General features: G+C 45.6%; 3 protein-coding genes and 2 long non-coding RNA genes across 6 annotated transcripts; 1 reads left to right on the forward strand and 4 right to left on the reverse strand.

The window, feature by feature from the left end:
* Window positions 1-1,873: 1,873 nt before the first annotated feature.
* On the reverse strand, window positions 1,874-4,609 carry LOC144389391 (uncharacterized). Its single transcript, XR_013453400.1, has 3 exons — window positions 4,430-4,609; window positions 2,411-4,279; window positions 1,874-2,258 (listed from the first exon to the last, which is right to left on the reverse strand). It is a non-coding gene; the product is annotated as an uncharacterized LOC144389391 (long non-coding RNA).
* Window positions 4,610-5,116: 507 nt separating this feature from the next.
* On the reverse strand, window positions 5,117-8,334 carry LOC144383052 (uncharacterized). 2 transcript variants are annotated; one of them, XM_078093511.1, is made up of 7 exons: window positions 8,176-8,334; window positions 7,579-7,899; window positions 6,694-6,948; window positions 6,503-6,595; window positions 6,121-6,207; window positions 6,015-6,043; window positions 5,117-5,750 (listed from the first exon to the last, which is right to left on the reverse strand). In XM_078093511.1, the coding sequence occupies exons 1-7, from the start codon at window positions 8,234-8,236 to the stop codon at window positions 5,685-5,687; spliced, it is 912 nt and encodes a 303-aa protein (XP_077949637.1). In that variant the 5' UTR covers window positions 8,237-8,334; the 3' UTR covers window positions 5,117-5,684. The 2 variants fall into 2 exon arrangements, with proteins under 2 accessions (XP_077949637.1, XP_077949636.1); XM_078093510.1 differs by having other exon boundaries at window positions 6,682-6,948.
* A 1,184-nt stretch (window positions 8,335-9,518) lies between these two features.
* LOC144389393 (uncharacterized) lies at window positions 9,519-18,255 on the forward strand. The gene is made up of 2 exons (XR_013453403.1): window positions 9,519-9,677; window positions 16,938-18,255. It is a non-coding gene; the product is annotated as an uncharacterized LOC144389393 (long non-coding RNA).
* Window positions 18,130-21,463, reverse strand: LOC120808287 (uncharacterized). Its single transcript, XM_040161123.2, has 2 exons — window positions 20,535-21,463; window positions 18,130-19,463 (listed from the first exon to the last, which is right to left on the reverse strand). The coding sequence occupies exons 1-2, from the start codon at window positions 20,901-20,903 to the stop codon at window positions 19,077-19,079; spliced, it is 756 nt and encodes a 251-aa protein (XP_040017057.2). The 5' UTR covers window positions 20,904-21,463; the 3' UTR covers window positions 18,130-19,076.
* Window positions 21,464-22,023: 560 nt separating this feature from the next.
* On the reverse strand, window positions 22,024-27,274 carry LOC120808305 (cysteine-rich protein 2). Its single transcript, XM_078093517.1, has 8 exons — window positions 27,092-27,274; window positions 24,826-24,920; window positions 23,557-23,614; window positions 23,297-23,431; window positions 23,095-23,163; window positions 22,910-23,004; window positions 22,731-22,788; window positions 22,024-22,511 (listed from the first exon to the last, which is right to left on the reverse strand). Exons 1-8 carry the CDS (start codon window positions 27,132-27,134, stop codon window positions 22,426-22,428), a joined length of 639 nt encoding a protein of 212 aa, XP_077949643.1. The 5' UTR covers window positions 27,135-27,274; the 3' UTR covers window positions 22,024-22,425.
* Between the last annotated feature and the right edge of the window lie 318 nt (window positions 27,275-27,592).

Here is a 27,592-nt window from a genome sequence, read left to right on the forward strand (position 1 = left end):
TTGGTATGTTCTTTCTGTTGACCCCTACGGGTTGTCTGCGCCTCTTTTCTCTTAATTTACTCCCTAGGTACCAGGGCTGCAGAGTTTGAGGTATGGACAGTCAGGCGGGGGACACAGGGTGACTGTTAGGAGCCAGGACGGGTATTCTTTTTGTTGTATTTTGAGGGAACTGTTTGGATTGTTTTCAATGTGGGCCAAATTTTGGGGCTGAGGGTTGGACCCTCATCTTAAGGAGGGGGGTGTCACGGCTCCTCCTCGGCCTTGCAGGGGCGGTTCCTCCTGCAGGCAGAGGAGGGTCTTTAGCAATTGGAGCCACCTGGGCTCTAGGTATAAGAAGGCCTCTAACCACTTCTGTTTTTTCTCTCTGCTCCTCCAGGTATGATCCTGTTTTGTTTGTTCCTTTGAAGGTTTTACGTTGTTCACACTCAGTCATGTTTACACATACAGATTCACTCAACCATGCACCTTACATACACCTTACACTATGACATTCGCACACCTCATTCCTTTTCTTTGTTTAAAGTTACTAGTTTTTGATTTATAATAAACTCTTCTTTTGATTGGCCTATACTTGGTGTTTGTGTCCCCTCACTCTTGCCACAGGCTATGAGCCGGCCTGTGACAACCGCCCTCTCTCCTAACCAAATTCTTACCCTAGTAATCTCTGCCCGTCCGACCACCTGCCCTCTTGACCCCATTCCATCACATCTTTTAGAATCTATCGCACCTGACCTTCTTCCGTTCCTCACCTGTCTCATCAACAACGCTCTGTCATCTGGCTGTTTTCCCAATTCTCTGAAGGAGGCAAGAGTCAACCCCCTCCTGAAGAAACCCACCCTCAACCCTTCTGAAGAAAACAACTACAGACCGGTCTCTCTTCTTCCCTTTTTGTCCAAAACCCTTGAACGTGCTATCTTTAATCAACTCTCCTCTTATCTCCACTGTAACAACCTCCTTGACCCCCACCAGTCAGGTTTCAAGGCAGGCCACTCCACAGAGACTGCTCTCCTTGCTGTCTCTGAGCAACTCCACACTGCTAGAGCCGCCTCTCTCTCCTCTGTCCTCCTCCTTCTGGACCTCTCTGCTGCATTTGACACGGTCAACCACCAGATCCTTATTTCCTCCCTTCAGGAACTTGGTGTCTCAGGCTCTGCTCTCTCCCTTCTCTCGTCCTACCTCGACGGCCGCACCTACCGGGTAACCTGGCGAGGATCTGTGTCGGAACCTTGTTCTCTTACTACTGGAGTTCCTCAGGGTTCCGTGCTGGGTCCCCTCCTGTTCTCGCTTTAAACCAACTCTCTTGGCCCTGTCATTCGCTCGCATGGCTTCTCCTACCACAGCTATGCCGATGACACCCAACTAATACTCTCCTTCCCTCACTCGGACACGCAGGTGGCGGCTCGGATCTCTGCCTGTCTAACTGACATCTCTCAGTGGTCCGCCCACCATCTGAAAATCAACCCCGACAAGACTGAACTACTTCTCTTTCCCGGAAAAGATCCACTTACCCAGGACCTGACAGTCAACTTTCCAGGGTCCAGCGTACATCCAGGACATGGTCAAACCCTACATCCCGACCCGCACTCTCCGCTCTGCATCTGCTAAACTGCTCGTCCCTCCCTCACTGAGAGCAAAACACTCGACAAGGTCTCGACTCTTTGCTGTCCTTGCTCCGAAATGGTGGAACGAGCTCTCTGAAGACACCAGGACCGCAGAGAGCCTTCACATCTTCAGACTAAAGACACACCTCTTCAGACTCCACCTCCACTAAAAGACTAACAAATTGTAGCACTTACATTGTACTTATAACGCCACTCATCTATAGCAAATTGTAAGTTGGCTTATTTGAGGAAATTGCTCTTTCTTGTTCTCCTGAGTTTGTACCCTATGGTTGAATGCACTTATTGTAAGTCGCTTTGGATAAAAGCGTCAGCTAAATGACATGTAATGTGATGTAATGTAACACAGCGGAACTTGTTTCTACTCAGAATCTTCAGCTGAACCGAACTGAGAAGTTTCCTGTGAAGGACGACGTTGATTTCAAAACGCTTGTTACGAGTTACTGGAAGTTTGTGAGGAAAAATTTCAGGAATTACACCACAGCTGCTAGATGTATTATACATTCAGGAAGCTACTTTTTTTCCAACCTTCTGATTGGGTTGGTGTTGGTCCGGTTGGTGTTGATCCGGTTGGTCCGGTTGATGTTGATCCGGTTGGTCCGGTTGGTGTTGTTGTTGTTGTTGTTGTTGTATCTCCACCTAGTAAAATATATAAGGGCGCAGTGGCGAAGCAGAAAGACTGATGTCTTCATGTCTCCGTCCCCTGGAGCACCTCGCTGTGTCTCTACATCAGAGGCCCCCAATACAAATATCAAGCCCATAATGTTTCAGTACATTATGTAAATACTCACTGGTGACGGCAGACAGGAAAACATGAGCGAATCCACGCTCTGTTTCTCCTGATGTGACCTGTCTGCAGCCGTAACGACCAACGTCTTGACCTTTGACCTTCTTTAGGACCAGAGAACAATCCTCTGAAACGCTGAGTCTGTCTGATTCACCCGTTTCAACAACCTTCCCGTTTGCAACCAGAATTTCTGCTCGTTGGTTAAAATCACCCCGGACCCACTCAGTGGCTCCGCATGTTTTATCAACGATCAAATTGCCACAAGGAAAAGTGACTTCCTCCCCCTCTCTGACGGTGAAACTTTGTCCTGATGCTGATGCTGAGAAGATGAGAGAGACATTAAGAGAGTAAGGAGAAATAAAAACGACTTAGTGTCTGCAGAGATCAATTAAATTCAATTCAATTCATTTTATTTTGTATAGCCCATAATCGCAAATTACAAATTTGCCTCAGAGGGCTTTACAGTCTGTACACATACGACATCCTCTGCCCCGAAACCCTCCATCGGCACAGGAAAAACTCCCCAAAAAATGAAAAAAACATTCCAAGAGGGAAAAAAGGGAAGAAACCTTAGGGAGAACGTCAGAGGAGGGATCCCACTCCCGGGATGGACAGACTACAATGGATGCCATGTGTACAGAATGGACAATGTATAATACATGCAATTCCTATGACAGAAATTATTCATGTAATTGTGAGTAGTAAGCCAGGCGCACAGCAGGACCACTGCAGGGGCAACCACCATCAGATAGAACCACCATCCACAGAAGCCTGTGGGGAGGGAGAGCACAGAGACTTTAGGAGAGGGTAATGTTGGTTTATGAGTACAGTAATATGATTAATATCTAAAATAATGATGATGATGATGATGATGGCAGCAGCAGGCGTCAGCATGGCCACGGTAGGTGTCAGGACCAGGGTCCTGAAGGAACCACGATCTACGGAGACCTGATAGGGGAGAAAGCACAAAAAAAAAACTCCCGGAAAGAAGCTGAATTAGTCATGTGCATTAATAAAACTTGAATTATGGTAGAACGAGAGCGTGAGAGAGGAGCTTGGTGTGTCCTAAGAAGTCCCCCGGCAGTCTAAGCCTATAGCAGCTTAACTAAGGGCTGGTCCGGACTAACCTGAGCCAGCCCTAACTATAGGCAGAGTCAAAGAGGAACGTTTTAAGTTTTTCTTTAAAAGAGCTGACCGAATCTGCCCCCCGGACTGAAAGTGGAACCTGGTTCCAAGAGGAGCTTGATAACTGAAGGCTCTGGCCCCCAGCCTACTTTTTAAAACCAAGGAACAACAAGTAGCCCAGCATCTATGGAGCGCAGCTGCCTTGTAGGGCAATAAGGTGTTACAAGCTCTTGAAGATACAACGGTGCCTCACCAGCAAGTGCCTTGTAGGTGAGGAGAAGTACCTTAAAATCTATTCTTGATTTAACAGGGAGGCAGTGCAGAGAAGTTAATACAGGAGTGATATGATCCCTTTTCTTAGTTCTTGTTAATACACGTGCTGCAGCATTCTGAATCAACTGGAGAGGCTTAAGAGATTTACAAGAGCAGCCTGATAACAAAGAATTACAGTAGTCCAGTCTGGAAGTGACAAAATCACTTTGAGACAGGAAGTTCCTGATTTTTGATATGTTACGTAGATGAAAATAGGCAGTCCTTGAAGTCTTCTTTATATGCGAGTTGAAGGTCATATCCTGGTCGAAGAGAACTCCCAGATTCCTGACGGTGCAGCTGGGTACCAGAGCAATTCCATCCATAAAAACTGTATCACGTGACAGCTGGCTGCGAAGGCGCTCTGGGCCTATCAGGATAACTTCCGTTTTTTCTGAGTTTAGCATGAGGAAGTTGCCGGTCATCCAAGTTTTGATGTCTCCAAGACATCCACACAAGAGTTCATTAAACTCACGATTCACGAAACAAGCAGACTACTGGTGACTTCTTTAAAGGGTTTGTTATAAAATAACACTAATATTAATAAATGATGTTTCTGTAGTCATACACACATTCTATGTGTTCTTACCTGTAAACTGAAGCATCAGAATCAGGAAGAAAGAGGCTTTAATCCCTCTGAATTCAGCCATGGTTCCTCCTCTTCTCCTCACTGAGGACCTCTGGATGTATCCGCTGTACTTCAGAGGGAGTCACCTCCTCCTCTCCTCCTCCTCACGAGCGTCCTCATTTGAGCCGGATGATCTGCAACACTCGACCACGATATGAGGACACTTCACTTTTTTGGGGCCGGCTTGTTTGGAAAGAGCCGTTAGATGTTGAAATGATGGCGTGCAGCTCCAGATGTTGAAAGCAGCACAGAAACATGACGTGAAGCGAAGAGGTGGATGGAGGTCGTTGGGGGGGTGAAGTGTGAGGTCGGCCCGTTCGCTGCCTCCTGGGTGAAAGTCCTGCGCTGCTTTCATGTTCAGTTGGTTCCTTTTTGTGTCAAATTGTGTTTTCTACAATGTTTCATCACTAACGTAAAACGCACTTCTGGATGAAACTGCATCTTGTTTCCCATCAACAATAAAAAAAGAGACACTCCCAAACACGGCAGCAACGTTTAACACGGGGAGCCAATATTTTAATATCATTTTCAAATTTAGATATGAAAGAAATTCTTCATACAACACTTTTTCCACCCAAATGTGGCCTGCAGGTGTTTCACTGGAATGAAATAATGTTAAAATATTGTAATAAAACAGGCAGCACAGTGTAGCATGACGCTGTCTTTATTTATTGTTATCACATATTATAAAGACAAGTTACTGAAACACAAACACATCCTAACAAACATGTGAATGCTGAATGAAAGTGGATCAAAGAGAGTTATTCTGTTCACACAGACGTGAAACTGAGCTCCAGCTGCTGCAGCTTCACACATTAAACTGAAAATGTTAAGATCAACACTGAAATGATCAGCTGGAAGACAAACAAAGTTAAGAAAAGTTAAAATCCAGCTGCTGCAGACAAATTCATAAAATAAAAAATTTCCTAAAAAACAAAAAAAACAAAAAACAAACAATGCTTCATCACTCCTTTGGATCATATTCAGATTCAGACTTTAGTCTCAGCTGATTCCCGTCTGTGTAAATATGTTTTACTAATGAAGTCATTTGTTCCCAGAGAGAAGGAACCACCAGCTGCAAGTCGCTCGCTCACATGACAGAGAATGATTGATCAATATTGGACCTCAGCAGCCCAATGAAGGACAACATCTGGCTCCACATCAGCAGCTGGGACACCATGAAGATGGTGGTGGAGCTGATCTGCAGACGTGTTGCTCAAACTCCACCAGCAGGTCTCATGTTTTCATAGTTCACTGTGTCATCTTCTGCATCATAACGCACCTGTGAGAAACATCACAAAGCCACACTTTACACCCCCACCTCTCTGACGTGCTCCACCCTCCATGTAGCATCACCCTGCGGTTCCCCCTCATGTGGACACTGTGAATTCAGTCGCTAAGTGTTAGCTCTGCTAGCATTGGTGGGCCGTTAGCACCGTTAGCTGCTAGAAGCTCTAAAGCGACTCGTGTTGGAGTGAAGAAATACTGCAGATAAGAACGTCATGAAGCGATGAAGCGTTTCATTGTTAACTTGTTAAAGACTCACAGCGTTTTCTTCCGTCTGTGTTTTCCTCTCTGGAGACAAAAGAAAGAGTCGCTTTAGTTTCACCAGCAAAAGACGTCTCTCATCAAAATGTCTTCAGCTTCTTCACCTTTAATTCTAATCCACATGTTGACGACTACAAGTATTATTATGAGTGCTGCTAATCCAACGGACACGGAGACGAGCCTCCACCCGCCTGCAACGACAATCACACACATATTTATGTGCATTTAGTCTTAAATATCTACTTTACTCATATTTAGTTACATAAAAAACTTAAATGTTTGGTAAAACTCACCAGAAAAGCTCTAAAAAGACATTTATAAACATTCAAGTCTTAAACTACAGAGAAAACGTATTTTTTGTCTCAAAGAATTTAAATAAAAAAAGACCACTGAAAACAAATGTATTAAATCATTAAATGTGAGAGGATGAAAATACTGAGAGGAAGAGAGATTCTACATGAAGACACAAACACGTAGAGTCTCTACTTTGTGGTTCTGCTAAAGCTTCTCTGATTGCTGAAGTTGTCGTTGTGTCTCCTGCTTTTGTGTCCTCAGTGGTTGTTGTTGTTGTGTCTTCACCTGAACAAATGAAAACAACACAACTAAATAAATGAAACTTACAATTCACTAAAAACAGAATGGAAGTGACTTCAGAATATTCTTACCTGTTTTATCACCTGGGGGAGAAAATTGCATCACTTTGTCTCCATCGGTCACTTCACACGTCAATGAAGTGAAGCTTGATGTGTAAAAGAAGTGAGAAGTCTTAAAGGACAGAGAGGCGAAGCAGGAATCCTGTGATGTCTTCACTTCTTCGTTGTCTTTGTCCACATCTTGACCACCATTAGTCCACTTCACTGTGCGTGGACATCGTTCATACGTCCACACAGAGCATCTTAACGTCACCTCGTCTCTGTTCGTCTCTTCAGTCACTGGTAGAGACGGAGACATTATGAGAGAAAGAAGAGGAACTTAAGTACTGAAATCATTATTAAGGGTGGTCGTGGTGCAGGGGGTAGAGCGGGTGCGCTGGGAACCGCAAGGTTGGTGGTTCGAGTCCCGGCTGCCCCACGTCTCAAGTCGAAGTGTCCCTGAGCAAGACACCTAACCCCTAATTGCTCCCCGGGCAAAATGTAAAAGCCATGGGTTTAAAGTGTAAGGCCCCAGGTCAGTCCTTTGACCCCCCCTAGTGCCCGTCTGTCGCCTCCACCAGCGAACTCGAGAACAATGGTTCCTACAGGTATTTATAACAATGCTTAAAGGTGTGAAAGTCAGTGTCCACACCTCTGGGAGTGGTCTTCTGGTGAGTTCAATGTATTTGATTGCATTGCATCAAATACAATCATAACTGTACATTGATATCATTCTATTACAGTTGCAGATTTACAGTGGTTTTACAATATTGTCATTACTTTATTGATTACACAGTTTCACAATCATGGCTGTATTCTGGTGTACACTATATGCATCCTATTAATTTTCTGAACCGGGTCGTCAATTTATTTCTAATATCCTACAATATTAATCCAAATGTTTATAAACATTATGATATAAATACTCACTGGAAACAACAGACAGATAAACCTCAGCATCTTCATATTGTCCTCCTGGTCTGACCTGTTTGCAGACATAAAGGCCAACATCTCCAAGTGTGACCTTCTTCATAACCAGAGAACAGTTCTGTGAAACACTCAGTCTGTCTGATTCAGCTTTGGCTTTTTCAATCTGCCCGTTTCTAACCAGAACTACTGCTGAGCTGCTTCTTAAATAAGTGAAGAGCCACACAGTAGAGTCACAGTTGTTCTGGTCCTCAGTCACACTGTTACAAGGCAAAGTGACTTCATCTCCATCTCTGACAGTGACATGTTGTCTTGTTGCTGCTTCTAAGAAGATGAGAGAGAAGTAAAAGGAACAAGGAGAAATAAAACATGACTTTTAGTGTCAGTGTGAAGATCATTTTAGACACAACAACAGTTTACAAATGTGCCTCATTGTTGGTTTCTAAGAGTTCATTAAACTCACGATTCACCTGGATGGAAACAAACAGACGACTTGTGTGTCGTCTTTAAATGAAGCTTTGCTCATAAATAACATGAATATATTAGTAAATGATCTTTCTAGTGTTTCTGTAGTCATACACACATTCTATGTGTTCTTACCTGTAAACTGAAGCATCAGAATCAAGAACAAAGAGGTTTGAATCCCTCTGAATTCAGCCATGGTTCCTCTCCGTCTCTCGTCTCGCTGCTTCTTCCGTCTTAAAGACAAAGGATGAATCTACTTCCTCTTGTTGATAAAGAGTCACTTCCTCGTCCCTCTCGTCTCTCATACGTCACTTGTTGCTTCTTTTATGCACTTAAGGCGGACATGAGCAGGTGTGAAGTTCACACTGACATCAAGCATCTGGATTTAACACCAGAGACAATTTCACTAGCAAGGTCCACGCGCACCAACTGAACTGTTTAACAGTTTTATTTGCGAGATGTGAGCGATAGGATTTGTAAGTTGATACGTGTGGCGGTCGGATGGGTTGTGGGGATCCGCCGTGGCACCCGGGCACGGGCAACCCCCAAAAAATGTGTGAGGTGTGATGAGCGGCTTGAAGATCTTTGAGATCCGAGCGGATGTACCAGTGGTATACTTTGAGGGACTGAGGGCGAGTGGAGTGTGGAATGGGTCTCGAATGGACTCGGGGACGAGCGGCATCCTGGGGATTCTAGTACCAACTCTTGGCTACGTATAGCGCAACTGGGAGGTGTGAAAGCTTGGCATCCTGGTGCCGAGGGGTACGCCGAGTCGTTGGGGTGGCTGGGTGAGAACAGTGGGGGGTGCCAGCATCCCGGTACCGTGTGCACCGGCTAGAGCAACCTGCTGTGGTAGTAGGAATTGCCTACCTGGCACCGGCCCTGGAATCCCAGTGGCAGGTGCTCCTGCTACGGCCAGCTGGAAAGTTTTCTCTTTTCTACGATGTTACGTTACTATGTAACATCGTCGTGGCGCAGGGGCTAGAGAGGGTGTGCTGGGAAGCACAAGGTTGGTCGTTCGAGTCCTGACTGCCTCATGTTCCATTTCGAAAGTGTCCCTGAGCAAGACACCTAACCTCTAATTGCTCCCTGGGCAAAAATGTAAAAGAGCCATGGGTTAAAAATGTAATGTAGGTCGCTTTGGATAAAAGCGTCTGCTAAATGACCTGTAATGTAATTGTAGCCGTGATCCTGTCTTAAAGACAAATGATGATTCTACTTCCTCTTGTTGATAAAGAGTCACTTCCTCGTCCTTCTTGTCTCTCATTCGTCACTAAATGCTTAATTAAGTCAGTAATTTCCCATGATGCATTTGTGACGCCGACATTATATTAGTAAATCGTTTCTGCATTCAATGATCTGATGCAGCAACAAACAAACTGCATAAAAACTCTGGATGTATCCGCTGTACTTCAGAGGGAGTCACCTCCTCCGCTCTTCCTCACGGGCTTCCTCATTTGAGCCGGATGATCTGCAACACTCGACCACAATATGAGGACACTTCACTTTTTTGGGGCCGGCTTGTTTGGAAAGAGCCGTTAGATGTTGACGGACTGGCAAATCCCCTCCGGCTCCGTGGCTGTCTCAACCGCAGCGTGCCATGAGAGCCACCATGGGAGCGTCGGAAAGGAGATGGCGTAAATATAAACGACCTGACGACCTGCTTAAATTTCAATCTCTCCTCTCCTCGTTTTTTGCTTCTATCTCTGCTGCCAAAAGCTCTTTCTACCAATCCAAAATTGAATCTTCATTTTCTAACCCCAAAAAACCTCTTCTCGATCTTCTCCAATCTCCTCAAACCTCCTACCCCTCCACCCTTCTTCCGGGAGACTTGTCAACTACTTCACCAAGAAAATAGCCGACATACGCTCCTCCTTCTCAAACCCACTTCCTACTTCTCGCGTCCCACCGACCTCACCTCTTTCGCCTCACTTTCCTCTTTCACCGTGTCACGGCTCCTCCTCGGCCTTGCAGGGGCGGTTCCTCCTGCAGGCAGAGGAGGGTCTTTAGCGATTGGAGCCACCTGGGCTCTAGGTATAAGAAGGCCTCTAACCACTTCTGTTTTTTCTCTCTGCTCCTCCAGGTATGATCCTGTTTTGTTTGTTCCTTTGAAGGTTTTACGTTGTTCACACTCAGTCATGTTTACACATACAGATTCACTCAACCATGCACCTTACATACACCTTACACTATGACATTCGCACACCTCATTCCTTTTCTTTGTTTAAAGTTACTAGTTTTTGATTTATAATAAACTCTTCTTTTGATTGGCCTATACTTGGTGTTTGTGTCCCCTCACTCTTGCCACAGGCTATGAGCCGGCCTGTGACAAATGGGGGCTCGTCCTTAAGTTAAAGTTAATTATACTTTAGTCGTTAGTATTTGAGTACTCTAATAGTTTGCCTTATTTGGTTAAGGTTTTGTCTAGATTGTTTTGGCTTTGTCATTGATTATATTTGTTTACTTGAAGTTTGGTTCATGTTGATTATTGTTTTGTGGTTAACTTGGGTTAATCATGTTAGGTTAGATTGCCACACTTTTTGTTGAGGGGATGCTTTAGTTTGGCCAATATTGTTGGAGAGAGCATTGAGAGCCAGGTCTTCCTTTTGTTTGGTTAGCTTTATAGTTTGAGTTCACAATTCACTCTGCTTTTTCTGGGGTTTTGTTCAGATGGGAGTCCTCTCCTTTTGAGGCTTATCAGCGAGTATCAATAGGAGGCTCGTAGTGTTTTTGTTTTAGGTGGCAGTGAACGTGGGTAGAGCTTCCCTTGTTTCCTTTTCCCCTACATCGGCTCGGGAGCACCTCCGTGGATGTGGGGGGGCAGCCAGCTTCTGGTTGTCTTTCCACTCTGCTGGTTTTGTGTGCATAAAAACCCACCACATGTGACTGCACGAAGACTAGGGGCCAGTTAGTTAGTTTTTTTTGGAGAATAGTGGGGTGTGGCTCCTGTCCTTAAACCCAGACTGGCAGTAGGTGAATTGTGTACATTTTTTTTTTCCCTCAGAGTTGGTAATAGTTGTATTGGTTGAGGAAAATGGCTTCTATTCTAAGTGGTATTGTTCAAACTCCTTCAGAGGTAGCTTTGGAATTGTGTACTAAGGAGCAGTTAATTGAAATTGCTGACCATTATAAGATTGAGATTGATGATGGAAATCTTAAAGAGTCTGTCAAAGCTAGATTAAAGCAGGGTCTTAGAGAAATAGGTGTTCTTTGGGATAACTCTGTTAGTGAGGGTGCAAGTTTTCAGTCTAGCCTTTCATTAACTTTTGAGCAGCAGCGGGAGCTGTTGCAAATGCAGTTAGAGATAGCACGATTGCGGAATGTAAATAGACCAGAAGGAGTACAACAGTTTGACGTTTCACAGAATCTTCGTTTGTTGCCTAAATTTGATGAGTCAGATCCAGACACATACTTTACGCTATTTGATCGTATTGCAGAAGCTAGAGCTTGGTCAGATCTGGACATGACTATGTTGTTGCAATGTGCACTTACAGGTAAGGCACGTGAGGCTTTTTCAGCACTGAGTGTAGCTGACTGTAAAGTTTATGCTAAAGTTAAATCAGCAGTTCTGAAGGTCTACGAGCTCGTACCAGAGGCATATCGTCAACGTTTTCGTTACAGGAAGAAACAAGATTCGCAGACTTATTCTGAATTTGTTCGCGATTTGACTTCTGCATTTAATCGTTGGTGTACAGCTACTGAAGCTAGTACTTTTGAGGATCTGTCTAACTTGATCGTGTTAGAACAGTTCAAAAACTCTGTATCTGACCAGGTTGCTACATACATTAATGAGCGAAAAGTTAAGTCGCCAAGTGATGCAGCAGTCCTTGCAGATGAGCACAGGTTAACCCATAAAAGCCATTTTGAGTCAAATGGTGATATGCACTTTAAAAACTTTACTCCTAGGAATAGTAAGTCACCTTTTTCTGGAGCTTCGTTCCAAAGGCCACAGAAGTTTGGTTTTGGGGGACCTAAAGCACCATTAAAAGATAATACCTGTCGCTACTGTTTAGTTGAAGGACATTGGAAGAAAGATTGTCCGTTACTTAGATCAAAGAAGTTAGCTCAAGCTAAACCGGCTGTGATGGCCGTTTCTGGTACAGCCTCTGACCATCAGGGTGAGTTTTTTCAGCCAAAAGTTGAGTTTGGTTCTCAATCTCACCAAGGTGACTTTTCAGCTTTTGTTTCGGATGGTGTGGTGTCGCTGGTAGATGGCAACCACAATGTTCCAATTAGGATCTTGAGAGACACTGGAGCTTTGGATTCTTTTATTTTGGAGTCCATTTTGCCTTTCTCTAAGGTGTCTGATACTGGCAGTTGTGTAATGGTACGTGGCATGGGTTTAGTTCCATTCTCTTCCCCTTTACATGTAGTAACTCTAAAATGTGGTCTGGTAGCGGGTGATGTAGCGGTTGGGGTTAGACCCCAGTTGCCAGTAGAGGGAATACACATGATTCTGGGGAATGACTCGGCAGGTAGTAAGGTGTGGGCGGATGGCAAAATAAACATCTTTAAGAAGCAACCTTCAGTGCCCCCTGCAAAGGTATCTCCAGAATACAGTTGTGTGTCTCCTGAGGTATTTCCAGGGTGTGCTGTTACCCGCTCTGCCGCACTCAAGAAGATTGAGAGTAAGCCAGAAAGTCTCGAGTTGCCAGTTAAACTCCAAACTGAACAGTTGACTAGTTCTAGAGAGTCATTGATAGCTGAGCAAAAGGCCGATACTACCTTAACTGATCTGTTTGATAGAGTTGTTCCTGAGGCAGCGGTGAGGAATAATGCTCAGTGCTATTTTCTTCTTGAGGGACTGTTGGTCAGGAAATGGGTTCCACACTCTGTTCAGGGTCTAGGCGAACCAGTTTTTCAGATAGTTGTACCTACTGTTTTGCGAAACAAAGTGTTGCAAACTTCACATGGTGAGGTGGCAGGTCACATGGGTGTTCGTAAAACTTATGATCGCATACTCAGGCATTTTTTCTGGCCTCGTTTAAAGCGAGCTGTAGCTCAGTTTATTAAAACTTGTCCTACGTGTCAGCGCACAAGCAAGCCAAACCAGGTTGTGAAGCCAGCTCCTTTGTATCCAATACCAGCCATAGGACAACCTTTTGAGCATCTTATTATCGATTGTGTTGGGCCTTTACCACGGTCTAAGTCAGGTCATAACTACTTATTAACTTATGTGTCACGCAACGAGATATCCGGCAGCTTTTCCCTTGCGTACCATAACTTCAAAAGCAGTAGTTAAAGCATTAACTCAATTCATTTCTACATTTGGAATTCCAAAAATCATCCAGTCAGATCGGGGTTCTAACTTTACCTCCCATTTATTTGCTCAGGTTCTCAAACAGCTAAAAGTTAAACACAACAAGTCTACTGCGTTCCATGCCCAGAGCCAGGGAGCTTTGGAACGATTTCACCAAACTTTAAAATCTTTGCTTCGTTCGTACTGTACAGAACTGTCTGCAGATTGGGAGGAGGGGTTACCTTGGTTACTACTATCTGCTCGTGAGGTAGTACAGGAGAGCACAGGGTTCAGCCCAAATGATTTGGTGTTTGGTCATAAGGTACGGGGGCCTTTAGCAGTGCTGCAGGATGGTTGTTTGCCTGAAGAACCACCTCGGAACCTCATTGACTATGTAAATGGATTTAGGCTGAAGTTGTATAGAGCTGGAGAACTGGCGAAAGAAAAGCTAAAATGTTCTCAAAAGAAAATGAAATTGAGATATGACCGACAGGCGGAGTTGCGTGAGTTTACTCCCGGTGATCGTGTACTTGCTCTTTTGCCTCTTGTAAGTTCACCTTTTCAGGCAAAATACTGTGGTCCTTTTAATGTGTTGCGCAAAGTGTCAGATTTGAACTATCTTATTGAAACTCCGGGGTATAGGAAGTCCTCTAAATTATGCCATGTGAACCTGTTAAAATGTTATCACTCCCGTGATCAAAGCAAAGTGGAGGGAACTCGAGTAGTGAAGTCAGCGTTGACTGCTGCTCCAGTCACTGTATCTTGTGGCTTAAACTTTGTGGATGGGGGAGAGGAGGAGGTCATTAGGGTTTCTGATGAAGTCCTGCAGGGTCGGTTGAAAAACTCCCAGACTTTGCAAAACCTTGGGGTTTTGGTAGATCATTTAGATTTGGAGAAACGTGATGAATTGGTAACTCTAATTAGAAACTACAATGTTTTGTTTTCTGACACTCCATCACAAACCCATTTACTAGAGCATGACATAGACATCGGAGATGCGAAGCCTATCAAACAGAGATTTTACCGTGTACCTGAGGAGAAGAGACTAAAATTGGAAACAGAGGTACAGTATATGTTGGACAATGGTATTGCTGAGCCATGTTGTTCCGATTGGGCTTCCCCCTGTCTTCTTGTAAAAAAGTCTGATTCCACTTTCAGACCCTGCACTGATTATAGAAAAATTAACAATGTTACCAAAGCAGACCTTTAACCTCTTCCTAGGATGGAGGATTGTATTGATCAAGTTGGGTCTGCAAAGTTTGTTAGCAAATTTGATCTTTTAAAGGGATATTGGCAAGTGCCCCTTACCAAAAGGGCTGGTGAGATTGCTGCTTTTATAACACCATTTGGCTTATTCTCGTACACAGTGATGCCTTTCGGTTTGCGGAATGCTCCAGCCACCTTCCAACGGCTGATGAATCGTGTGGTCTCAGGTCTGGAAGGCTGTGCCGTATATTTGGATGACGTGGTCGTCTACTCTGACTCATGGGAGGAGCATATCTGCAGAGTGCAAGCCTTGTTTCAAAGACTGGTGTGGGCCAGGTTGACCATCAATTTGGCAAAGTGTGAGTTTGCCAAAGCTACAGTCACATACCTAGGCAAGGTGGTTGGTCAGGGTTTTGTTTGTCCCGTGGAAGCAAAAGTCCAGGCTGTGAAGCAGTTTCCACAGCCCTCTACAAAGAAGGAACTTGTGCGCTTCCTGGGAATGGCGGGGTACTACCGTGCTTTCTGTAAAAACTTTTCGGTAGTAGTGTCCCCACTGACAAATTTGTTGAAGGCTAAAGCTGAATTCATTTGGTCCACCCACTGTCAAGAGGCATTTGATGCAGTTAAGGCTCTTCTGTGTTTGTCGCCTGTGTTGGCAGCACCAAATTTCGAGAAACCTTATAAATTACAGGTAGATGCCAGTCAAATCGGTGCTGGGGCTGTGCTTCTCCAGGAAAATGATGACCAAGTTGAGTGTCCAGTCAGTTTCTTCTCCCGGAAATTTAATAAGTATCAGCAGAACTATTCTGTGATTGAAAAGGAGGCTTTAGGTCTCATTTGGGCTCTACAGCACTTCGAGGTCTATGTTGGTTCCGGTTTGACCCCTTTAACTGTTTTCACTGACCACAACCCCCTAATTTTTTTGAAGTCCTTGCAAAATCCCAACCAGCGTTTGATGCATTGGGCTTTGTTCCTGCAACCGTTCAACCTTGATATTAGACATATTAGTGGCAAGGATAATATCATTGCTGACGCTCTGTCCCGTGCTCCTGTAACCTAGTTGGTATGTTCTTTCTGTTGACCCCTACGGGTTGTCTGCGCCTCTTTTCTCTTAATTTACTCCCTAGGTACCAGGGCTGCAGAGTTTGAGGTATGGACAGTCAGGCGGGGGACACAGGGTGACTGTTAGGAGCCAGGACGGGTATTCTTTTTGTTGTATTTTGAGGGAACTGTTTGGATTGTTTTCAATGTGGGCCAAATTTTGGGGCTGAGGGTTGGACCCTCATCTTAAGGAGGGGGGTGTCACGGCTCCTCCTCGGCCTTGCAGGGGCGGTTCCTCCTGCAGGCAGAGGAGGGTCTTTAGCAATTGGAGCCACCTGGGCTCTAGGTATAAGAAGGCCTCTAACCACTTCTGTTTTTTCTCTCTGCTCCTCCAGGTATGATCCTGTTTTGTTTGTTCCTTTGAAGGTTTTACGTTGTTCACACTCAGTCATGTTTACACATACAGATTCACTCAACCATGCACCTTACATACACCTTACACTATGACATTCGCACACCTCATTCCTTTTCTTTGTTTAAAGTTACTAGTTTTTGATTTATAATAAACTCTTCTTTTGATTGGCCTATACTTGGTGTTTGTGTCCCCTCACTCTTGCCACAGGCTATGAGCCGGCCTGTGACAACCGCCCTCTCTCCTAACCAAATTCTTACCCTAGTAATCTCTGCCCGTCCGACCACCTGCCCTCTTGACCCCATTCCATCACATCTTTTAGAATCTATCGCACCTGACCTTCTTCCGTTCCTCACCTGTCTCATCAACAACGCTCTGTCATCTGGCTGTTTTCCCAATTCTCTGAAGGAGGCAAGAGTCAACCCCCTCCTGAAGAAACCCACCCTCAACCCTTCTGAAGAAAACAACTACAGACCGGTCTCTCTTCTTCCCTTTTTGTCCAAAACCCTTGAACGTGCTATCTTTAATCAACTCTCCTCTTATCTCCACTGTAACAACCTCCTTGACCCCCACCAGTCAGGTTTCAAGGCAGGCCACTCCACAGAGACTGCTCTCCTTGCTGTCTCTGAGCAACTCCACACTGCTAGAGCCGCCTCTCTCTCCTCTGTCCTCCTCCTTCTGGACCTCTCTGCTGCATTTGACACGGTCAACCACCAGATCCTTATTTCCTCCCTTCAGGAACTTGGTGTCTCAGGCTCTGCTCTCTCCCTTCTCTCGTCCTACCTCGACGGCCGCACCTACCGGGTAACCTGGCGAGGATCTGTGTCGGAACCTTGTTCTCTTACTACTGGAGTTCCTCAGGGTTCCGTGCTGGGTCCCCTCCTGTTCTCGCTTTAAACCAACTCTCTTGGCCCTGTCATTCGCTCGCATGGCTTCTCCTACCACAGCTATGCCGATGACACCCAACTAATACTCTCCTTCCCTCACTCGGACACGCAGGTGGCGGCTCGGATCTCTGCCTGTCTAACTGACATCTCTCAGTGGTCCGCCCACCATCTGAAAATCAACCCCGACAAGACTGAACTACTTCTCTTTCCCGGAAAAGATCCACTTACCCAGGACCTGACAGTCAACTTTGGAAACTCTGTACTAACGCCCACTTTGACCGCTAAGAACCTCGGCATCACACTCGACAGCCAACTCTCCGACTCCCAACATCACCGCGACAACGCGATCCTGTAGATACACGCTCTACAACATCGGGAGAATACGTCCCTCACTCAGAGGCTCTTGTCATCTCCCGCCTGGACTACTGCAACTCCCTCCTGGCTGGTCTCCCTGCCACCGCCATTCGACCTCTACAGCTCATCCAGAATGCAGCAGCTCGACTGGTCTTCAACCTTCCGAAATTCTCCCACACTACTCCGCTCTCTTCACTGGTACCGGTGGCCGCCCGCATCCAGTTGAAAACATTGGTGCTCATGTACCATGCTGTGAATGGATCGGGTCCAGCGTACATCCAGGACATGGTCAAACCCTACATCCCAACCCGCACTCTCCGCTCTGCATCTGCAAAACTACTCGTCCCTCCCTCACTGAGAGCAAAACACTCGACTAGATCTCGACTCTTCGCTGTCCTTGCTCCGAAATGGTGGAACGAGCTCTCTGAAGACACCAGGACCGCAGAGAGCCGCAAACTAAAGACACACCTCTTCAGACTCTACCTCGACTAAAGACTAACAAATTGTAGCACTTAAATTGTACTTGTCACTCATCTATAGCAAATTGTAAATTGGCTTATTTGAGGAAATTGCACTTTGTTTCTTGTTCTCCTGAGTTTGTACCCTATGGTTGAATGCACTTATTGTGCGTCACTTTGGATAAAAGCGTCCGCTAAATGACATGTAATGTTGAAATGATTGCGCGCAGCTCCAGTTGTTGAAAGCAGCACAGAAACATGACGTAAAGCGAGAAGGTGGATGGAGGTCGTGGGGGGGTGAAGTGTGAGGTCGGCCCGTTCGCTGCCTCCTGGGTGAAAGTCCTGCGCTGCTTTCATGTTCAGTTGGTTCCTTTTTGTGTCAAATTGTGTTTTCTACAATGTTTCATCACTAACGTAAAACGCACTTCTGGATGAAACTGCATCTTGTTTCCCATCAACAAGAAAAAAAGAGACACTCCCAAACACGGCAGCAACGTTTAACACGGGGAACCAATATTTTAATATCATTTTCAAATTTAGATATGAAAGAAACACTTTTTCCACCCAAATGTGGCCTGCAGGTGTTTCACTGGAATGAAATAAAACATTGTAATAAAACGGGCAGCTTTGGCTTCTGTGATACAATTCTCCATTAAGGTGCCACTCAAACGCATAGAAATAAAAAGAAAAGGAAGGTGCGTTTGGTTTGTAATCAGTCGGTGCAGAAGGTCGCACTCTGGTTCTTCACAGCTTCTGGTTCTTCACAGCTTCTGGTCCTCAGTGCCTTGAAGGAACTTCTGGAGATCTTAGTTTGTCTGAGACGTCTAAGAAAGAGACACCCGGGACACCCTGTCCCGAGAGCGTCAACCGGGCTGATTGAGCTTCACAATCAAGTTTTAAATCAGTTAGAAACGTCTTTCTCCGCTGAAGGAGCTTCAACAAGTGCCGGACTCTGAGGGGACATTTTTTTTTCTTTCTTTTTTGTGTGGAAAAACCTCAGTAAGAAAACTAGAATCTGTTAAAACAACCAGAAACAATATACCCAAATATATGTTTACAATATATTTTGTACATTTATACGGGCTCTTAAAAGAAGAAGCACGCCCGCACACTTTGTTCAGAGGAAGTGGCGTCATCTCTTCACATGGTGGAAAAGTGACTCGCCGACCTCGTTGCCGCCAGAGACGACCTCATAATGAGCACTGAGTTTTTAAATTAAATAAACACATTTTTGTTCCTCTTCCCACAAAAGCGCCAGGCGGCGACACGTTGGAGCGAGCGGACGCACGCAGCGCGCCGCTCAGGCCACGCGTGTCCTCGAGCGTCGACTCGCCCACTTTGTGCTACCGACGTGTTGCAGCGTGTTAAAAGGTCAAACTTGTTTTCCCCCCAACGCACGTCTTCCAATGGTCGTCCCTGGGCACGAGTTCGATACCCGATCACGACTCCTCCCGGACCCTCAGCAGCGACTTCAGGTGGACGCTCATCTGCTCGCGGCGGCGGTCGTTCCGTGGGGGCTCGTCCTCGCCGACCCAGTGGCTGGGCGGTTTGGGTAAGACGCTCGGAGACGGCGGCTCGCTGAACTTCGCCCCGGCGTAGACCTTCTCGCCGTCTTTGAGGCCCTCGTCTGCGGCGGCGTCCGGCCCGCGCTGGTGGAGGGGGAGGGGCTTGCCCGGGCTGCTCTTGTCCTTCTTCTTGGCGGGTCGAGCCGCTCCGGGGCTTCGGCCCTGCTTGGGCTTGTGGCTGCGGGGGGTCGCGTTCGGGGGGATTTGGTCTCCTGGCTGCGCGGCTCCTCGCTCCGGTCGGCCGCCTTTGGATCTCAGCAGCTAAGAAACGCAGACAAACGCTCATCAATCCAGCGGTCAGAAAAACATCGGCACTATTAAGGCGTAATTTGGTCATTGCACCATCTCCATGACAACGGAGCAACACACATTTACAGATGAAGACAGAGTTGGTCGACCAATAGAACGTTAAGAACGTCCCAAAACAAAACAAAATGAATGAATATTTCTGTACTTTTCTTCATGACTTCACATCTCTGGTGAACATAATATTCGCGGTGCAGCTTTTAAGTGATTGTAAGTGGAGAAACAGATGAAAATCAACTAAATCGATTGGTTCAGCGTCGGCGGACGACGAGTATCTTTGGCAGAAGACAACACTGTTGTGACCCTTAAAGTCCAGTCCTAAACTGATCAAGTGTCCAAAGTCTTCTTTCAAATGAAGGAGAATGTTTCAGAGAGCAGAGCCGATGTTACATCTGCTAAATACTGTGAGCTGGAACAAGTAAACGGTCGTTGCTGTAGTTTAGTACTTTGTATTTCAGTTTAAAAGGAGGACAGCGTACGCTGGCTGTGTGGAAGCTTCCTTATTTTGGGACCATAACAACATATAATCAAATTTCAGCCACATTAACCCTCCTGCAGCCCTTTTTAATATGAAATTATATTCCAGTAAAAACTATTAATTTACACTCGCTCACAAAACGTGTATTATAGAAGGAAATGCAGTAAAACTGCTACATTAACAAAGACAAAGTGTTATGAGCCCTGCAGACAGAAAGAGGAAGAAGATCAACGCTTTCCATCCATGGATGAGTAACTGCGTCACGTCCTCTGCAGCAGGAGGAAACCCCCCCCTTGCTTCAACAGCATAGAACTTTAAATACAAGATCATTCTAAGAATGTAAATACGTTTGTAACACAAGTAGCTTTAATACATGCTTATTTCTGCGTACTTATTTATGGAACAACACACGGAATACAGTGAAAGGAGTGATGTGGATTTATTTAGACCAAGATAAACTAAAAGTCATCAATGATCGATCTAACTCATGAATCATGAGTTACAAAGTAACAACAACAACAACCACAACAACAACGGGGGCACGTCACCTCTTTTTTAGCTCCGTGCTTGAGCTGATGGAGGTTCTGTGTACCGAGAGGCTGCTCGGTACCGGGCTGGCCTGCGGGTTTGTTAGCCGACAGAGCTGCCAGAGTGTTGATGTGGTGGTGGTTGTTGTTGGTGGTGTTGTTGTTGTTGTGGTCGGACAGCCGGACGCTGGGGCCGTTTCTCGGAGGCTTCTGGTGATGCAGCGGCGCCGTCGTCCGCAGCTTCCTCCCTCGTTTCTTCAGCCGCGCCTGCCGCTTCTTGTTGCCCGCGGTCGGCCCATCGCCGCCGCCCGAGATCAGCGATATCGGGTTGTTGTTTTCGACGTTGCCGACGTGTGCTTCATCGCAGCGAGCCGGAGATCCGTCCAACATTTCTTCGCGCTGGCGAAGACATAAACACCCGCGGGGAAACTCTTCCGCGGCTAATTCGGTTTAGCTAACAACGGCACGAGCTAACGGTTAGCGTTAGCTAGCTACGCTGCTCCTCCGCGGCCGGATGAAACGTATTTAAAGAATATAACGTTATATTGTTGTCTCAGACGTTTACAGGGGACCACTTAAGGAATATCAATTATTTCAAATAATGTATCCTGCTAAAAACGGTAACGTCCTTAACCCCGAGACGGCGTCAGTACCAATGAGGTTTTAAGGAGAAGTAGCCTTCCTTATCAGAGACGTTAAGCTAGCCTGCGCGTAACATACAACTTCCGGTTGTGTATTTCAAAATAAAGCGTAATGAATACAGCTATTTTAAAATATAAGATACACAAATATATCGGTACAAACACAGAAAATACGAGTACCTCTTTTGTGCCGAACTGCTCTACTCTCTTCACTGCAGTATCTTAAAACAGTAAAATCTCCCTCTCTTAACCTTTATTCTGTGGAAAAACTCCTCTAACTTCCAATAGCATTCCATTTACGTCATTAATGCTGCGCTTCCGGAAACGATTACCGTAAGGGGCGTTTCTGATAACTTGTCAGTGACGTCTAACCTTTTCTTTTGAATGAGAAATGTAGATTTACAGTTTTTTAAAGGAAATATTTGTATTAATAATAAATAGATTAAATCAATTCAGCTCCCAGTCTGCACAAAACACTTTATGGTTCTATTATCTGTAATAAAACTAAAAGCTCAGAATGAGCTGTGAATGTAAGACATACTTAAATGCTTTGAGTCAATTTTATTTCACGTGAGAAAAGCATTTGTTTGTCAAGAATATATATGTACATTTAAAAACATATTTTTTTCCCACATAGATTGTTTTCCTGCTTCATGATGCAATGCATTGATTCTTTACATTGCTATAAAATGAATAGTTTTATAATAATAAAAATGGCACGTTGGATTTGTGGTCAAACAAAACAACCAATTTGAAGACTTCCAGCCTCTGGGACCCGAATTATTATATTGACTAAAGCATTGCCTCATCATAACTGATGGGTACTGCTGCTGATAATGATTTGTAATGAAATGAACACTGAACACCGGTTTGTTATCACACAGTTTTACTGTAGAAAATGTGACACACAGCTGAAGCTCTTCTTCATAACATTCAGAGAAATGAATGCTACGTCTCCGCCTCCTCCCTCTTTTAGACAAACACTTACAATACGTTTTGGTACATCTTTTAAAAGCACAAAAGTCTGAGGAAATTATCCATAACTATTTGGCAAAGAGAACCGAGAAACCGAAAGGCAGATTTGAAACTTGTTAAAGGTTTGTATCGGTACAAAAAATACACATTTAAACAATATCCAAACTCAGCAGAACACATCTAAATATCCATCCCTGTGTTCGCGGTACACATCGCGTGTCGCCATTAACCGTAGAAGACGAATCAACGCGCTGGGGGGGGGCGGGTACTGGAGGAGCTGGAGGCGGAGTCACGGCTCAGGGCTGGGCTTCAGCTTCGGCCTCATCTTCGGCCTCGGCAGGTTGGTCGTAGATGTAGCTGCCCACACCTCCAGTGTTCACACCTGAGGGGGGGGGGGGGGGGGGCGGAGCGCAGACGTCACCCTTAAAGGGCCAGTTCACACAAACAGCGACAATTCTCTGCCTTCAGGAGAGTTATTGTTGTTAAGAAATAATAATGACTGAAGGTACAGCTGCCACTTGTTTTCTTTTAATCTGGAGTTAATCTCCCCCCCCTCACCCCCTTCCACCACCATTCCCAACCGCCCCCCAGCACTTCATACCTTTAGGCCCAAACAGCACGGCGTAACACGGCTTGTGGCAGTACGGCTGTCCGTCGTGCTGCAACGAAAAAGAAAATCCCTCTGAAACTCTGAAACCCCCCCCCCCCCCCCCCCCCCCGATGGAACAAACGCAGAGGGCCTCGCGAGCACCGGCACACGCACACAGTTGATTCGCTCACCTCCGCGTGGCTGCCGGCAGCCAGAGTCTTGCTGCACCTCTCGCAGCGCAGGCAGGGCCGGTGCCAGTTCTTCCCCAGAGACGTCACCTTCTCAGCTGCACACACACACACGGGATGGGGAGAAGGTTACCATGGAAACCAGCCGCTTTAGTCGCTGAGACACATTCCAGCACCGGCCTGCTTACCGAAGTAAACCGTCTTGTGGCATCTGGGGCAGATGTTGGGTCCTCCGGAGAACGAGGAGAAGCTGGCAGCTGAGGGAGTCACGTTGAAACGGAGTAATGCGTTATTTTTATTTACCAACAAACACCATCTCTCTATTTGCATTTCTCTGTTTAGTCCCCCCCCCCCTCCTTAAACACGGGCAGCATCTCCATCATCTCTCACCCTTCACCGGTCCCCGGGCGGGAGCTTTTTTCTCCTCCGCCGGCTTGCTGTCCGTCTCCATGGAAACAGCGGCAGGGGCTTCGTTGGCGGCGGGGTCGGCGTACACGTAGGAGCCGGCTCCGCCGATGTTCACGCCTGCGAGGCAACAAAACGTGCCAATTCAAATAAAAAAGATTTAAAAAATGACCCGTCGCAGAGTTCGGACAAACGCTTTCTTTGATTTTTTTTTAGTTTGAACCGAAAAGAAGGAGAAGCGTCACCTTTGGGGCCGAAGAGGGCGGCGTAGCAGGGCTTGTGGCAGTACGGCGTCCCGTCGTGCTGCCAGGAGAGAGAGAGAGAGAGAGAGAGAGAGAGAGAGAGAGAGAGAGAGCAGACAGTGGAAAGGTTTAGTTTGTCAACTTTCTTTAAGTTAAGTCTGTTTGGATTGTCGTGATACCAGATAATAAATCAACAAGGACTTATTCACAGATGTTTACAGGACCCGTCTGCTCTCTGTTACTAAAGACCAAAGGTCTGTTCAACCTCATGTCTTCATTCTCTTCACTCTTTTTGATGACTGCGTTCATTTAAAGCAGAGACTGCTGTGTCTTTTCCTCGGTTTGACCTTTATCAGACGTAACATTTGTTACTGTTATTGCTTGTTATATTCTTCTGACTACTGGGAGTGTTTTAGTCTTAAAACTCTTCAATTCTTCTTATTGCTGCAAAAAAAATAAGTTTTTGTTCACAGAAAATGTTGTTTTTAGCTCCACTCTCTTTTCTGGCTACAAAAAGCACGCTGGCGCCTGCAAAAAATGCCAAAGTTGATGCTTCAAAGCTTCAGTCCACAAACCGACTTCTTAGAATCAGCGCTTCCTCTTTAAAAGCTGATGTTCGGAACGTAAAGCCACAGAAACATCGTAGTTGTGAATATCAGTTAAGTTGCTACGCTCAGCGACTGAAATAATTACTAAAGAACCAAAGGCGATTAAAACAATGTCGCCTTCATGTGAACAAACTGCACTAAGGGAAGAGACGCTCCTGAGAAGAAGAAGCGGTTGGACCCTTAAACTGGGGTAGAAACCTGTGACCTCAGAGAGGCCTGGAGGGGAAGTGTGTGGTCTCCTGGCGGTCAGAGGGCCTCGGTCACGTTCTGGTGGTTAGAAGGTTGTAGAGTAACTGTCCATGACCACAAGAGAACCTCCACCTTCCTGCTGACGCAATCTTCTCTTCATTGAAAGAAGAAATCAGCTCCGTTCCGGCTGTGGTCTCAATAGACAATAGTTTCACTATAAAATGATCACGATGCTTCTGCAGACAGATGTTTCTGTTAATCACTATTCTACAGGATCATTTCTGAAGTAAACTGAAACCTTTAAAGAGCAGCTTTGGGGCCAGAACTTAGAAGGAGACTTCTGCTCGAGCCACAAAAAGACAGGATCCAGCACTGAGGTCCTTTCCATGATGCTGTCAAATTGTCAATCTGAACCAATGGAAGAACTGTTAACTGTTAAAGGTCCCACATGTGACCTGGTTGCGTCTCCTCTCACCTCGGCGTGGCCTCCTGGGTTCAGCGTCTTGTTGCAGCGTTCACACTTCAGACAGAACTTGTGCCAGTCTTTCCCCAACGACGACACCTTCTCCGCTGTGGAGGAAGAACACGAGGGATTCAGCACCGACTTCCATGCTGGCGTTCATCAGACATCCAGCCCCTCCGCAAGCAGAACAAGAAGGTGACGAAGACAGAAGCACGTTCTTTCCTGGTGCTACGGAACATTCCCTCATTCACAACACGGACTCTGACATTTGTTGCAGAGATAAAGGACTTCAGCCGCCGAAAACACGCTCACAGCGTCAACAAAGCGAGCGACACTCCCAGAATATCTCGGCAGAGACACTGATACGACGTGACACTTGCTGCTCAGACTCACCGGGCAGCCTGTCGCTGCCATGTGCCACAATAAGTCACTCGGCACACAGCGAGCACGCGGCTCTGACGACGGAGGACGTGTGTGTGTGTGTGTGTGTGTGTGTGTGTGTGTGTGTGTGTAAGTGAGCGTGTCTCTATGCAGACATCACCTACAAACTGTAACGCATCATTTCTGCCATCGAGGAATCAGAGGACTCTCCACCGTGACCTTTCAGTGCACGTGAGCGTGGTCACCTGACAGCTGCGCACTTCTCTCATACAGCATCTACCGCCGGCGTCGCCGTGGAAACGCGTCCCACTCAGGTAAACGCGTCCCACTCAGGTAAACACAGTCAGCTCTGTCGCGGTTGTTAATGCGCGTTAGCGCTGTTAGCAGCTAGCCCGCTGGTCGCCAGGTTGAGATTTATTGGAAACCGAAATGCTCCGATCACGTATTATTGAGATAACGTTACTTCATGTATGCATTTAATGAAAAACTGTGTAAACATTTATATTACTGCCTTGTCCCGCCTCCCCTCAGCTTGATTTTTTTTTTTTTATTAATCTAATTTTCATTACCTTTCAAAGGTTTTTTTTACCTTTTCTGTGCAGGTTTGTGTATTTTCTATCTTGTAATTCATCTTTTGTTTTTCACATTTTCCTTATTAATACAAATGATGTCACAAAAACAACTTGATAAATATTGAAAACCTTGGAGCTCAAATTCCAGAATTAGACCAAATGTCTAAGCTTAAGTGTATGAAACGCTTCTCCACCACCATATATATATATATATATATATATATATATATATATATATATATATATATATATATATATATATATATACATATATATTCCACCAACGACTCCTGGCAGAGGAAACATGTGTGAGCATCTCAACAGAAGGAAGAGGGGAGCAGGAGGTCGTCGCTGCAGGGCGTCGTTATTGCTTCTTCAGAAGAAAGAAGATGACAGAACAAAAAGAAAATCGATCCACGTGACGCATGAGCGATGGGTAAATTATTTACAACGCCATGTGGTGTAAAGCTGCAAACGATGAGAGGCTGCAAACGGATGTTTGGGCTCTGAACTCACTGCCGAGTGAGATGAGGCTGCTCTCACGTCTGAGAGGAAGAAAAGGTCATTTAAAGCCGGTCATTTGTCAGAAGCTGTCAACTAACACAGGAGGGCGGACGGCTCTTATCTGAAGATAGTGAAGCATTTATAGCCCATCAGTCAGTGTGAGACTCACCAGCTGAGGCATTCGGGGACATTTTTGAGACAAACTGTCGTATTGAGGCGGATCGAGGCAGCGCAGACCAGCCTTCTGATAATTACAATAAAAGGGTAATAAAATAGGATGTTTGGTCCTTGTTTTAACTGTTATCTTATATCTGATATCCAATGGAGACAGACATCGCGCTGCTGGCAGCATAAACGCACAAATAACTTTAAATCACCAACAGGAAAAGTACTCAAACTTATAAACAAATAGTACTGTATTTAAATTATTTCTCATGGAATTGTATGTACTGCAATATGATGACGTCACAACCTAGTGAACACACAGTGGCAGTTTTTATCCACACGATAATAACTTGTATTTAAAATATGTCCCCCTGTCCCTTTGAATTCTTCAGTCGACGTGGGTGTGACGTCACCATATTCCCGTTCTCCGCGGAGCCGCACCTGTAAAACAAACCGCTGCGCGTTCTGACTTCAACGACGGGTTTTGAGGTAAGAATTACGTCACACACGCTACTATGCTATGTGACGACGATATATCTCGAGAAATCTTCCATCAGCTCCATCCCCGCTGGTTAACACATCTCCCTCATACCGGCGGCGCTGCGTCGAAGCGCGCAGAATAAAGCTCGCGACGCGGGTGGATGAGACGCACTCACCGAAGTACACCGTCTTGTCGCATTTGGGACATTTTGACGCCATGTTCCGCGTGAACGAAGACAAAGAGTCCTTTTCTGTCCGTCTCCTCAGAGGATGGTGATGGAGGCAAGAGTACCGACGCTCACATCCTCCCGTTGGCTCGTCCGCCACTCCTTTGCATAGGCCCCGCCCCCAGGATGAAATCACGCCTTTCCTCCAGCACGGATATCAAATCGCCCACGTTCATTTATTTTGGATAAATTAGTTGTTTGCTTCCCTGGATAATAATACACAGATAATAATACATGAACACCGAATTTTTGTTATTATTATTATCATTATAATTATGGACTAATTCCATATAAATGCACAGAAAGAAACATTATTGCATTATTGCAGTAATGCAATAGTTCAAGCCAACACAATATTAGAACGTTGCACCATAAAAACATGTTATAATAAGAAGGGACTAATATGGACTTCCTGGAACACAGCCGATCCACATGGTCCGCTCTGATGGT

This window comes from Gasterosteus aculeatus, chromosome 18 (genome assembly GCF_964276395.1).
Source record: "Gasterosteus aculeatus chromosome 18, fGasAcu3.hap1.1, whole genome shotgun sequence".
NCBI lineage: Eukaryota > Metazoa > Chordata > Actinopteri > Perciformes > Gasterosteidae > Gasterosteus > Gasterosteus aculeatus.

Bases quoted from the DNA above. Each gene is read 5' to 3' on its own strand.
- LOC120808305 (XM_078093517.1), bottom strand. From the start codon at position 27,134: ATGGCGTCAAAATGTCCCAAATGCGACAAGACGGTGTACTTCG. The intron at 23,005-23,094 runs GTAAGCAGGCCG...GTGTGTGTGCAG, and splicing joins CCACAAGACGGTTTACTTCG to CTGAGAAGGTGACGTCTCTG. The intron at 22,512-22,730 runs GTATGAAGTGCT...CCCCCCCCTCAG, and splicing joins CGTGCTGTTTGGGCCTAAAG to GTGTGAACACTGGAGGTGTG.
- LOC120808287 (XM_040161123.2), bottom strand. From the start codon at position 20,903: ATGTTGGACGGATCTCCGGCTCGCTGCGATGAAGCACACGTCGGCAAC. The intron at 19,464-20,534 runs GTGACGTGCCCC...TGCGTTTCTTAG, and splicing joins AGCACGGAGCTAAAAAAGAG to CTGCTGAGATCCAAAGGCGG.
- LOC144383052 (XM_078093510.1), bottom strand. From the start codon at position 8,236: ATGGCTGAATTCAGAGGGATTCAAACCTCTTTGTTCTTGATTCTGATG. The intron at 7,900-8,175 runs GTAAGAACACAT...TCATCTTCTTAG, and splicing joins TCTGATGCTTCAGTTTACAG to AAGCAGCAACAAGACAACAT. The intron at 5,751-6,014 runs GTGAGTCTTTAA...TGTTTCTCACAG, and splicing joins CACAGACGGAAGAAAACGCT to GTGCGTTATGATGCAGAAGA.